At 46.7% G+C, this 13,592-nt stretch overlaps 1 protein-coding gene across 9 annotated transcripts in view; it reads left to right on the top strand.

The window, feature by feature from the left end:
* Positions 1–12,290, top strand: part of LOC308560071 (calmodulin-binding transcription activator 1) — a 618,909-nt gene extending 606,619 nt beyond the window's left edge. For 4 of the 9 annotated variants that reach the window (XM_081143619.1, XM_081143621.1, XM_081143622.1 and 1 more), the window contains exon 13: positions 9,069–12,289. In XM_081143619.1, coding sequence (XP_080999745.1) covers positions 9,069–9,132 — 64 coding nt within the window. In that variant the 3' untranslated portion in view covers positions 9,133–12,289. Of the gene's footprint in view, positions 1–1,013; positions 1,045–9,068 lie in introns of all 9 variants that reach the window. The other 5 variants (XM_081143617.1, XM_081143623.1, XM_081143620.1 and 2 more) reach the window with 2 other exon arrangements.
* Positions 12,291–13,592: the final 1,302 nt, after the last annotated feature.

The following is a 13,592-nucleotide window of genomic DNA, read 5'->3' as shown; positions in this document are numbered from 1 at the left end:
CCCCAGGGGGAGTCCCTCCAGCACTGTTGAGGCCGAGAGATTCTATTTTCAAGAAAATTGCCTTTTACATTCCTCTTCTTCAGGCGACTTCAAACACCAAAATGTTCCCAAGTTAAATTTTCCTTGTTTCTTCTAGTCTTAGCCTCGAGCTTTGAAAATGTGGACAGGTCATGCCACCCTGGTGGCAATGAGCATTTTCTCTTTTTTTGGCCGAGGCCATGCGCTGTGTTTCCACGGGGTGAGTTGTAAAGGCTGCCTCCCAGCGTGGGCCCTCGCGTTTCTAGCACTCTCTCCTCAGGCTGGAGAAAGCTTCCTGAGGGCCGTACCTGGCACGGTCCCTGTTTTAACTGTGACTCAGCCTTGTCAGGCTACCGAGAAAGTCTGCTAGGAAGACAATGTCAGGCTGAATTTCTGTTCACTGTTTGGGATTCAAGACCCCGTTGGCTCTTTCTGGGATGGGCCCTTTCCCGGTTCGGATTTTAGCACAATGCGCAGGCAGATTTTAACGACCTGTGTCTGCTGAGAGGTCAGTACCCACGCCCCGTGCTGTGTGCGCTGTGGGGGAAGGGGAAGGGCGCTGAAGTCCGCCCTGGACGCCTGAGCTGACGTTTTTCCCTCCGACGAGTGTAACCCCGTTTCCTCTCTGGGTTACTGAGTAGATTCCGAGGGGAACTGTCATGCGGCTTGTCACTTAGAAGCATCAAAACAGCAAACCTCGCATGTCCCCCTCTTAAAAAGATAGGCAGGAAGCAGCTTCAGGAATTGATAAGAGGTGTCCAGTCTCTTAAGGACCTGCTGTCACGTGACCCTAGCGTTTTTAAGCTTAAATATAAATTGGTGAGTTTTCTACCCGCTCATTTCACACACCTGACCACCACTCTTCTTTTTTTTTCTTTTCTCCATAAAAGGAACCACTGTAACTCTCTTCTTTTGTTGAAATAAAGCTATTTATAAGGTTTCTGTTGTGACCCTCACGTGCTAATAGCTCTTTGGTGTTGTTTTACTGTCCCAAGCCCCCTGGTGGACCATAGGCTGTACAAAAGGGTGAGTTTAGCTGCCTGCGAGCCAGTTTACCTTTCTCTTCCATTTTCAATATTTTGCTTTTTGCTTGCTTGCATGGGGCTGCAGCCTAGGTATGCCAGTAAGTTTCACATCCATTGAATGAAACAAGATACAAGTAAAACTAACCCTAATTACTAACACTGCTACGTGATACCAGAACAGTCGCGAATGGTAGAAGCGCCGGTGCATGAGTGAGTGAAGGGAGGACCTGCGGCGGCCGCAGGGCATGCTGAGAGCCGGGTGGGAGAGGCCTTCGGTGTGAACCAGGGCTGGGGCGCAGGCCGGACCCTGAGGAAGGCCGCGCCGCGAGGAAACGTTAAGCAGGTGGTTACCTGTGATCCAGGGAACTTGCCACCCGGAATTTTCTCATCGACTGTGTCCAAATTTCTAAAGCGAGAAGGCCCACTAGGTGGTATTGGCTTTTTTTTTTTTTTTTTTTTTAAGTAATCTACGTGTTGTTTAGAAAGACCGTTGTCCCGCTCCCCTGTCCCTATCATTTTATTTCCTAAATCTCCTTTCCCCGGCGCTGTCAGGTAAGTCGGTGCACAGAGCTGCCCTTCCCAACCCACCTGGCACGTTCCCTGTAAGGCGGCGAGCGAAGCTGACCTCCAGCGTCCAGCGGCACCGCCGAGGAAAGAGCGTGTCACGGTCTTACACCCGAATGTCCTGTGTTGCCATGAAGAGGGTGTTCCAGTAACTTGTATTTTAAAGACATGATAAGGAACAGGTTTCAGGAGATTTTAGATTAGGCTGCTCATTTGTCAGGGGTGAGAGCCTGTGCCCGATGGGACTTGCACGCGTCTGGAGTGATAATCGAGGGTTTAGTGCCAGCACGTTGGTTTAAAATGAGAACAGAATTCACCAAATGCAGACTTGCATGTAGATCCATCTGTCAACTTTTGTCTTGTACGTATGTCGTCCTAAGAGAAGATGCATCTAAAATGCAATGTGGGAGCTACCTCTCCCGACTCGACTCCTTTCATGCCTCCCCCTTCACTTTGCACTAACTAATACGTTGTACAGTCATTTGTCAGGTTTCTGAGAAAAGAGCACACCTCAGAAAACCTGAAACATCTTACATTTCTGCAGATATTGTTGGCTTATATTTTAAGCCAAAGGTGGGCAGACTTTTTTCTTAAAAGGCCATACGGTTCCCGTGGCAGCCGCTCAGGTCTGCCGTGGTGGCCCAGAAGCAGCCACAGATAGTTCATGACCGAGTAGGGTGGCCCTTCTCGCAGGCTGCACTTCCACAGAGATGCGTGGGGCTGGGTCTCGCCCACAGGCCGCAGTTGGCCGACTGATGGTAACAGGAGAATTGAGTCTTTAAAAGTTCTTCCTAAACCAAGACCTTCTTTTTATAAAAGGTTTAAAGTCTCACCTGTTTAAAACGATGGGTAGTCGTTGAAGGGGACAGTTGTCAAAAATAATAACAATAACAGTAAAGCGGCTACGCTCATTTGCCAGTGTGATGAGTTGGTCCCCTTTAGAAGGAGGCGCTTGGATTCGTGCGGGTCCCGCTCGGCCGAGCCCGCTCGGAGATGCCTGTGCTCGAAATACAGGAGGAAAGCACAGGAGGAATCTCCACCCCTCTCTCTCTCTCTCTCTCTCTCGTCCCTCCCACCCTCTGCACACACAGGTGGTATTTCTGTCCGTTTAAAGAATTTCCCAGAGAATAGGTGCACGCCTAGTGTTGCGTTTAGCCGAGAGTTACGCCACCTCGCATGTCGCATCCGGTCACACTGGGCCACTGCGAGGAGCCGGCATCTTAGTAAAAGCGGCTGCCTACGCGCTTGAAACTTGCTAGTTTCTGGTATGTTGATGACCGCTCTTAAGACCCTGTTTTTCGAAAGGTGCTTTTCAAGGCCAAAGCCAAGTCTCCACCTTAATGCCGAGTCTCCAGCAGAATTCCTTAAATGCCTCCTGCATTCTGTCCCCAGCTCCCAAAAGTCCTCCTCGGGAAGCTGGAATTGTATAGCATCCTCATGCCCCTGAGGCCTAGGGAACTCGAGGGGGAGGAGCTGGGGAGCTTTACAGTTCCTTCTAGAATGGTCTCCGTTATCTAACCGGGTGACTCGAGGAAGAGCTTGCCTTCGGCTTTGTCTCACTACCAGTCGGATCTCGCCCCCTCTTTGTCCCATCAGAGAAGCCACCGTGACACCCCCTCTCGTGGTCCCCAGGTTGAAGTTGCTCTTGGAGGCAGAACATTCTCTGAGGAGAACGTATATCCCTGGAATTTATGTCAAGGGAGATTATATACTTACTTTATTAATTGATAAAGCACTTAAGGCACTTAAGGTTTACCCATGAAAAGAAATATTTGAAAACTTAATTAAATTTCACGGTTTGTAAAATGCTTTTGGACCCCAGCTCCTAGGTTAATGAGACAGAAAGCTACCTTGACAGGCAGACGACGTCGGTCATCAGGATTGAGACACGATAGGCCAGTTCCAACAGCGCAGCCCTCAGAAAGTGTGTCATGTTTTCATCTCTGCTTGGGGACCGCAAAGAAAAAGCACCTGAGTCCGGCCTTTTCCCGGCAGGCTTAGCCCCTCGTGTGTCCATCACCATCCACTTAAGAGAAAGCTCGTTAGACACACAGAAAATCTGAATCAACAGCTTAAATTCCTTTCCTAGTTAACTTAGGTGTTAAACTACTTTTAGCAAATGGCTGAAGGGTTTCTAAGGTTGAAGAAACTTCTCAAGGGCACCTGCTGAAAACACGACTTTCCGGTGGGACGTGCGGTGTATGGAACAGGACGTCAGTCCAGCCCATAGCAGAAAGCAGTAAAGAGCAGGGCCGCGTAAGGATCTGTCCCCGCAGAACAGGCCAGGAAGGACAGCCCCTCCCTTCTAGTTAGAAACAGCTTCCCCATCTCCCTTCAGGACGTTTCTTTTCTCGTGGGTATTAGAAAGTGTCCTCGTAGATCAGAGAGACCACTCTCTGAAAGCAAGTTGTAGGCGAATCCCTCTTCCCCTGTTGGGGACAGTGCTCCTGCGAGGGGGCTCCGTAACCTGCAACAGGCATGACAAGTATTGTTGTAAACGGCGGGGGGGGGGGGGTCTGGTCCTTAAATAAACAGCCTCTTTCTTGGAGGTTGCTGGCTGAGTTATCCATGTTCCATGAAGGCAGGTGGAGCTATCCTACTGGAATAAAATAACCCTAATCAGAGGAGGAAAAGAGAACACTTCTTGGACACATGTCTCTAAGCATTTTTCTCTGTATTTGACAACGGGGTCTCCAAACACTGAACTTGGCCAGATGCTGCTGTTACCTTGGTAACCAGCGATCTCGGGCGGAGCACTGAGTGTGGCCCTGCGAGGTGTCTCCAGCGGGGCATCCCCGTGGTCTGCTGCTTACAGCTTTTGCTTTGTTGCATATACTTCTGGGCACGGGGCGGTTCTCCAGCAGTGCCTCGAAAGCAGACCGTCTAACCGGGAAAAGCAAGCGGTGCCCCAGGTCGGCAGCTGCAGGATCCCGCGGCTTTAGTTGCATCCGGCTAGAGGTACAGTTTCCGAGCGGCCCGTTATACTCAGTGAGGAGTAAGAATTGCACGTGGGATGTGTCATCGTGGATGTAATTTAAATCTAAATGTTGTCTCACTTGCCTCTTTTAGGAGATGCACGTTTTTGGAACACAGTGGCGTGCGTTCAGTCGCAGACTACATGCTCTGTGTCGTTCTTATTGGGCCTCTCTGTCTTTCTTGTCTTGCGATCCAAATGAGATTTCTGGAAAATGGCAAGATCTCCCTTTTCCTAAATTCCCCACAAGCCCTTGCAGCTCTCAGAGCAACAGGTAACGGACCAAAAAGCCGCTCTGGCTGCCCTGTCTAGTTTTGACGTCCAGCCTCGCGAGGCGCTGCCTGCCGATCCACTGATCATGACCCATCGACCTGGCTGAGCGTCGGGGAGCGGGTGTGATGCCGCGGCTTCGCCCACGCTTTGCCCATGGGCCATTGTTCGCTGCGAGGCTCCGAAGCAGGCCTCCCGCATTGATTCATACGTTACCCTGGGTCGTCTCATGGAGATAAACCCCTGGGCTTCTGCTGGCTTTCGGTGCTGTTGCTTACACATCGCCTCAGCACATTCTGACGCAACTTTGTTTCTTTTTGGTCGAGACTGCAACAGTATCCCAGTGGGCCTAGGCATCTCCCCCCTAGAGTGCCTGGGGAAACCCTGGGATCGCCTTTAATGTTGATAGCTGAGTGGTCACAGGTCAAAGTCCTACTGTCCTGACTGCCCCATCCCAAGCTGGCCGTGCGAGTCCTAGTTTCCCAGGCCCTGAGAGGAGGTTCAGAAGCGTGGTCCTTGCCGCCCCCCTCGGTAGCAACAGCCTTGTGCCTCCCGGAGCCGTAGTTTCCATCCTGTGTTCACTGTCCTTACCATCTCAGGAAGGCTGCTCCGCTGGCTTCTGCGTGATGACATCAGGAGTAAGTGTGACGATCATACGGTGTGTTTTTAGGTAACCCGGACACTTTCAGGTTCCGTTCTGTGGAACTTCTGTTGCGTAAACTTACTGTGGTAGATTTATCTTTAGTTAACCCACGCAGTTTAGTGATTATTTGTGTCTTGGTCAGACGAAGCGACGACAGATTTCCGTAACTGTCGGAAACACTGTGATTTGAAAAATCTGTTCCCTAGAGCGTGTTAACAAAAATTCTAGTACTGGACGTTGTTCTCAACCCCTTCGGTAACAGAATTCACTGTTTCCTGTTTCTTTGGGGGCAGTGTAACACTCAGACATGCCTCATTGGATTCACATTTGATTTAAAACAAAACAAAACAGAAAACCAGGCTCCCCATTTACCCTGACACCCTGCCCTCAAGTCCCGTCGAAGCCGGTTTCTGACTCCAGTAGGGCCGACTGTCAGTCTCTCGGTTTCCTCTGAGTCGCCATCAGCACCGTCCACAGGTTGCAAACTGAAGAATGAAGCTAAATACCCTTCATTTCCTTGATCCTAAGGCCCACTCTTTTCACGGTGCAAACCTGTGTTGAAAAGCCAGGAAGGACTTTTTATAGGGAGGAAATTTTTTTCTCTCTAAAACACTGTAATAAAGTCAGCGTAGGCTCATGTGAAGGATGACACCTGAGAGCTGAGAAAGTGTAAGTGTTCTCATCGGTTTTCAACAGCATAGCGCAGGCCATGGACATTTCCCAAATGCAGTATTTTGGGAAAACCAATAAAATAAGAACTTGAACATTTGTTTTGTCATCCTGAGATATCGGAGGCAGCAGGGTGGCTTCAGGTCCTGCGCTGCCATCTGTGAACTGTGTCACTTGGGGCAGGCTGCTCAAGTCCTGTCAATCCCAGGTTCTCCGTTTATACGCTGGAGAGAAGGGTGGTGTCGTGAGGACTAAAGGTGACAAGTATTAAGTAGCCCATACAGCTCTTGGAACGTACATGTTCTCCTTCCATTTCTCCCCAAGTCCTCCTTTAATGGCTTCCTGTTTTTTAAAAAAAAAACAAAAAAACATATGCCACATTATGTCATTTATAAAAATGCCAGCGTACGGTGCGCACCTCAGCGCGAAACTAAGAACCGAATTCTCCGCTTTAGCTCAGGAATTAAATGCATCTGAAAAGATACCTGAAAATCTCAGCGTCTCCACTTCCCTGCCCGGACAGCCGTAGCCATCTCTGGGCGGGGACAGGCCTCTCTGCTTAACTTCGCGGTGTGCGAGGCTGCCTCTAGTTTTATAGCAGAGTATTTACACGGCAACGCAGAAACCTTCCGAACTCTTAGCTGAGTTTTTAATGAGTTCAGAAAGAAACTGCAAAACCAAGTGTGACCCTTTTCACGAAAAGAAACATGGTTAAGTTACACCCATCGTGACCAGCTGGCAACAGAGTCTTTGGTATGAGGCTGTATAAAACATTTCTGGTTATAATTCACTCTCCTTATCTCACGTCAATGGTGAACTTGATATTTTTAAAGCATTCCTGTTTCGCTCTAGGAAAATCGTGACGGGCTCTCTCTGCATTGATGCTATGAGATCTTGAGTTAAGAGTTCTTCAAACTCTAGAGCGCTGCCCAGCGATGGAGTGACTGTTGCATACGTGGGCAGGCGCCGGCCTAGGGCAGACACAGCGTAGCACCCGAAGCAGCATGCACACCTCGCCCTACTCGGCAACACGGCCTCACAGGCGCAGGCTCTTGCATGCCCCGAAGTACACGTGGCATCACTGCATGCCTTGCATTTCTCCAGCCAAAGAGCTGCTAGTATAGACGTTGCATGTTTAAAAATTGAACACAGAATATAGCATGTTTCAATTTTTAAAAAGCCATTTACTTATCAAGTCTGCATGACCAAACTTAGGGACCTAGAATAATGCACCACTCTGTACGGTAATATCCAGATTCCCCCGAACATTTCATGATCCATGGTATATTCAATTACAAAATTTAAAACTACATAATACCTGGATGCAATTATGAGCATAGCAATGGTTTCTAAATGTACCTGTGAAGAAAAAGAGTTAACCGTTCTAAAGATACACTGTTTTAACCGAGCTGGGCTTGCTGAATTTAGTAACTAATCAGACAGACAAGCAAGGTTTCAAACATGATCGTTCTTCTGAGTGTTGATGATACAATGATAAAGCTTTTTTCCTGAATGAGAGCATCTTCTCTTTGAAGAGATTGTACCAACTTTGCAGAGTACTGAGAAACGGTCTGCACGGAGGTGGTAAATACAATCATCTCCTTGAATCGCTGTTAGCATGTGCGCCATCCCTTCGGATCCCAGCCCATGTAACGCAGCGAACGCTCCCACCAGGCTTTCAGAGGTTTTCTTCCTGCTCGAGTTTATCAAAAAAAGTAGACTAGCATTTGCTTCGCAATAAAATTTAAATTTGCGGGTGTAACTGCAGGTAACAGGAAAGATGCTACTCTTGGAGAACCAGAAACTATTTGGGAATTACTGAGCTCTATATAGGCCCGTATTGGAAAAACAAACCAGACTTCTGGTCGTGCTGTTGAAGTAGAGCAGCGTGTCCTGAGAAACCGCCGCTCTGCTTGGCCACAGTTACCCTCTCACACCCATGTTTGGGAAACGGAGGTTACCACCTGGCAGGCAGAGCTGCGAGCGCTGGCCTCCGAAGTCAGACCCTGGGGTCACACTGGCATTCGCCCGTCCTGACATTAAGGCAGGGCCTTAATTATTTGTCAGTAAAGAGAACTCTTCTAGCTTTCAGCCTCTGCCCTGATACCCCGTCTGCATCAGGGGCCGTAGTAAAACACCAAGGCAAATGTTTCTATTAAAAAATACAGGCTGGAAGCGATAATTAGCAAATAATTTCCTGATACGCACTTTCCATGACTCTAACAATTTCATTTAAACTTGGTTACTACACCATGTTTGGTAACTAGAACGAAGTACTTGATCTGCATTGCACCCTATTGCTGTCCCTCTGGGGGCTGTGGGGGAAGTGACCAGCACGTCTTTTAAAACTACCATACGGCATAGGAGGTGAGTGAGGGATGTGAGATCAGAAAGACTCCGCCCGCGTGAACCCGCGTGAGCCCGCGGAGCTGCGCGGGTGTCACATCAGGGCCGAGGCACCTGACGGCCTTGAGCCTGGGAGCGAGGGTAGCTCATTTCCCAGGCCCGCCAGCACCTCTGTCCATGTGTGTGCTGTCTCCCTGAGTCGCATCACATGGACTCACAGGGCACCGATGGTGACCCACCGGGCGGAAAAGAGAGTTAATTGAACAGATGAGAGTGTTACCGTCACGCTTGATTCAGTGCAGTCGGTTTCGGTTTTGCTTTGTGTTCAGAGCACGTGGCGGCCGAGCCTGGTTTCGGGAAGGGTCATGTCCCTCCTCCTCTGAGCCTTTCCCCCAGCAGTTAAACAGGAGTTTCTTTTGCCATCAGTCCTCAAATGGTCTTTGTCTTTTTCTTTTTTTTTTTTCCTAACTTCAGAGGGAATGATAATGTCCTTTCCTGGATTTGGTCCCAGTTTCAGTATATCGTTATCACCTGGCATTTTGTTCTGTTTCCCTTCCAGAGTGAAAGAATTGAGAAAGGCCAAGGAACTTGAAGACATACAGCAGCATCCCTTAGCAATGTGACATTGCTTCTCAGACTGTTTTCATTTCTGTTTTTAGCAGAGACATGCGACACACACACACACGCACACGCACACGCGCACACACACGTAATCCCTCTGCAGTTTTGGGGCGATCAGCTGCAGGATTTTAACAGGAATGTTTTGGTCATTGCATTTGCACTTTCATGGACAACTTTTAATTTGATCAGCAAGACATCTTGGAACTCAGTCTTCTGTTGGATTCATGGGAAACAAGACGCCACGAGGAACCGAAAGAGGCTTCCTCCCCTCGGGAAGAAGCCGTTTTTCCTTCTCACATAGGGCTGTATCCAAACATCGTGTGGAACTGTACAAATATTTATACCAAAAATACAGAGAAGAAGAGGCGGGGATGCGCGAGCAACAGGAGGAGGCCGTTCCTGCACCTGCCAGTTACTTCCAAGAAGCTGAATCTGGGATTCACTGTCAGTGGAGGGCTCAGACCATGCAAATCTTTATTGGGTCCGCGTGTCCGCATTTCCTTCACTGTTTCCTTTCGTCCGTTTGCGTTCTAGTCTCTACAGCACACTTAATGCAACTTCTGAGATCTGCAGGTTTTTAATGTCTTGTGGAAATTTGCAGAGGGGCGGGTGCGTGGCAAACGGGTAATGCATGGGAACTAACGAGAAACCGCGTCGGAGTTAAGACTTGTTTTCTTGCCCCCACCACCTCCCGGGAACCTGCGAGCAGTCACCGTGTCCCTTTTCTCATGTTCAGCACTTTAATTTCTTTGCCTTACTTTCACGTGCAATGAGAATTACTTAGAGAACTGGTAAAGCATGTAGCTTTCTCTAGTAACCTTGGAAAGTGTAGTCATTCTGAGGAATCCTAAACCTTGCCTGGACATTGGCCACCTAAAAAGATCAGTGTGGTGCTGCGTTCTGGCCAGTAAATTCCATATTTTTGGCTATATCTCATCCAAACGGAGCAGTTTCTGTGTATATATAGAAGGTAGAAATGGAAAGTGAGAAATATTTGAAAGGGGTTATATTAATTGCTAAATATTTTATTCACAAAGGTCAATAACATGGCAAGATAAAATTATTTGTATAGTTTTGTCTGAATGAGCAAGAAAAATGTGGATGTATTGTTTGTATATATTGTATATATTAAAACAAAGAGATATGTGCATGAAATCAAGAAAAAAGAAATGAACAAAAGCAAAGCATTAGTGGCTATGGTCTGTAAAATGAAACAAAAAAAAACTTTATTTCACTATAAGAGTACTTTATTTTAAATGTTCTTTAGAAGAACATTTTGCTAAAGCATGACTAAACTGCAAAAAAAAATTTAAAAAAAAGAGCTACTGTATTTAGACTTAGGAAAAAAGGCAAAGTAACATTACTTAAAAAAAGATATGTTTACATTTAATTTTGGCTACCAGGAGTTTATTTTATTTTCTTTAAAACTTTTTTTGCCAATGGTGCCAAGTAATGTGAATGCTAAAATTGCTTAAGAAAATTAAGTTACTTTTGCTAAACAGATAATCATAAGATGAATCAGCAAACAGCTTAACACCATCCACTCGCTCCAACAAAGAATTCTTAGAACGACCAAAACCTGACTAAAGAAATGGTACGAAAGGTAGAAAGATGTCTCACGTTTTCATATCTCCTGCTGGAAATCAGAAAATGTTAATAAAAATTGCACAAAAATAACTAAAAATTTCAAAGATGCAAACTGGTCTCGTAGGGATGTCATGGCATTTTACTATTTTCACATCATGAGGAGCCAAAGAAATCTGATGCTTTTAAAAAATTAAACTACTCATGTCAAACAGAGGAGACTCAAGTTCGCGTTTGCTGATGCCAGTTTAAAATCCCCAGGTTACGTTTCAGGACCAGTTGGTGTAAAGCTGAAATAATAGTGGTTTTTTTTTCTTGGTTCTGGCTGCCAACTGTAAGTTAAAACTCAAGGCTTGTTGTGAAGCCTAAAAATATTCACAAATAAGCTTTTAAACTGGCGTCTTTAGAAGGAAGGTAGATACAAAAAAAGATTGTGGTAAAAACTGGGGTCAGTGCTCTTGGTGCCTTTTCTATAATTGTACTTGTTTTTTAATTCCTTCCTTTCACTGCCAACCTCAAATTACTGTACAGTATATGTCTTACTGCTTGTGATCAGCTTCGACAACAGTGACAGCCCCACAACTAGTAGCCATCTGTACATTTGTAAACTGAGCTGACTCGATTTTGTTATTTTAAATGTGTGGGTTATGTTACAGCTGTTGCAGTCCCCCAGATATGTATCGTTTTACACAATTTGACCTATAGGTGGACACTAACTTGCAAATACGCAGTTGCATTCCTGTAAGTGGGAGTAGAAGGAAAGCCAGCCAGCTCTTTCAGAGTATCCTATATTAATGCTGAACTTAGATATGTTTATTCCATTTCTTACGGTACAAACAACTGATCTTTTGACAAGAGTAATGACCTCAGTGGATTTGCTTTAACCCTCACATTTATTTTTATTTTATGTTTCACATGCTACATTATTAGCTGAGAAGTAAGGTAGAAAATTCCGGAAGGTAAAGACTTAACATAGAACTAGGAGGGTTCTCCTGGAGGATTAGAAAGTAGCAGTACAACTGTGGATCCTAGGTGAGGTAAAAACACACTTCCACTGATACGAAGCACTTCTGACCGCTTTTTCTTGGTTGTGAATCTTAATTTTGAATATAAGATGATAGATAAGCGCAGCTTTCTTGGATAATCTGAATTCCCAAGTGCCAGGAGTAGGATTTCATTATAAAATTAATAGCTAAACTTATTCTGTCTCCTGAAGATTTAATTGCTATTCTTGTTACCCATTTGAAATCAGCTGTACTGTGTGAACGAAATAAAGACACTAACTCGAACCCCTTTCTGGCTGCACGGTCGCTTATGGCAGTTCCACACAGTAGTTGGCGCCCAATGGGGGGTCCCTGAGACTTGCATGTAAAACTAGTCTAGATGTCTTCTTTTTTGTAAGTTTTATTTTTGTAATTGTGCATGTAAAGCATCATTGAATCAATGGATCTGTTGAAGAACTCAGCTGCTGGAAACCATGCAAAATGTTTTGAATTGCCCTTAAAATATGGAAAATGTTTTCTGAATGCTTTATATTCTTTCTGCTGTAAATTAAAAATGAAGAAAATTTCCCCATATTATGTGTGTGTGTTGCTTTAACTCTACCTGATACTACAATCCAAGGTGATGGGGCATATTTCAAACCATATGGAATAATTTCAAGTATTTCCTTAGACACAGATACAATGTTTCAACATTGAATGCTACATGGTTTCGGATATGTTCCCCTGAAGGGAAAAAAATGTCTTAGTGGAGCCACTGTTCCTAGAACACGTGCCTTTCAACTATCCAATCAGACACCTCTCAGAGTATCATTTGTCTCAGTGCAGTTATTTGGAAGATAAAGACTGGTACCAGTCTAAATTCACCTTTTCAGTTAAAATTCCCTGAAGTTTGTTCAAAGGCACTTTCCCAGCTGACTCCTGTCAGCCTCCCCTGCCGAGCACGCCGTGGTTTCATGCCCTTCCCTGCAGAGCCTCGCCTCCCCGTGGTCCCTCTTCCACGGGATCCCTCCCCAGCCACCGCCACAGACTCTGCATGACCTCCCGCCGCCTGGGGCCTCTGCTGTCCACAGGCCACTGCATTTCAGTGACACTCTCCTTTCTTGTCCTCACTCTTCATTCCATCTTGTGTTCACCTGGGCCCCAGCCTGCACCCTCTGGTCGGCTTGTGCCCCCCGGGTCCCTTTCCACTGCTGTCTTTGTCCTGAGGTCGGCTCTTCCCTTGCCTGGGGAGCTCTCCTTTTGGGTACTTCCCTGCGCAAACCCCACCTCCTCTGTGACACTCTCGTTTATTCTAAGATACACTAACGTTTCACTGTTCAAATTATTCCATTTCCAGGTTAGGGTTTATTTTACGTTTTTCATCTAATCTGCCAGTGGGCCTGTTTTGTATTAGTGTTTTGTTTTTTAACGTAGTTGTCGTCTGTGTCGGCAGGAACACTTCACCGCTGACGGCATCGCCAAGGAACCCCGCATTCGGATAGGGGCCTCCGCGCCCACACGGTCAAAAGTTGAGGACCTACTCTGTGCTAGGGGCGCGGGAATACCCCAGAAACCACAGTCCCTGGTGTCAAGGCTCGTGTACACATTATAACATGGTCTGTGCAGTGACAAGTGTCTGTGTCATGGATGCAAAGAGAGCGACCCTAAACCAATCAATCTGTGATAAGTGCCCCAAATGGACTTCATGTCGCATGTTAACAGGTTTCTTGGGAAAATGTGGTGTCTGCGGGACCACTAGGTCAACGTGGGGGAGTTGAGAAGAAACACACAGGACGTCTCCAATACTGTCACCGCCCCTGGTTTAGGGGCACAGGCCCTTCCCAGGGTCTGATGCACCACGACCCGCAGCGTCAGCCCGGCCGGGGGCGGGGAGA

This window comes from Miniopterus schreibersii (genome assembly GCF_964146895.1).
Source record: "Miniopterus schreibersii genome assembly, chromosome: 8".
NCBI lineage: Eukaryota > Metazoa > Chordata > Mammalia > Chiroptera > Miniopteridae > Miniopterus > Miniopterus schreibersii.
Note: the sequence above shows the minus strand (reverse complement) of the source record. Positions and strands in the feature narration are given on the sequence as shown.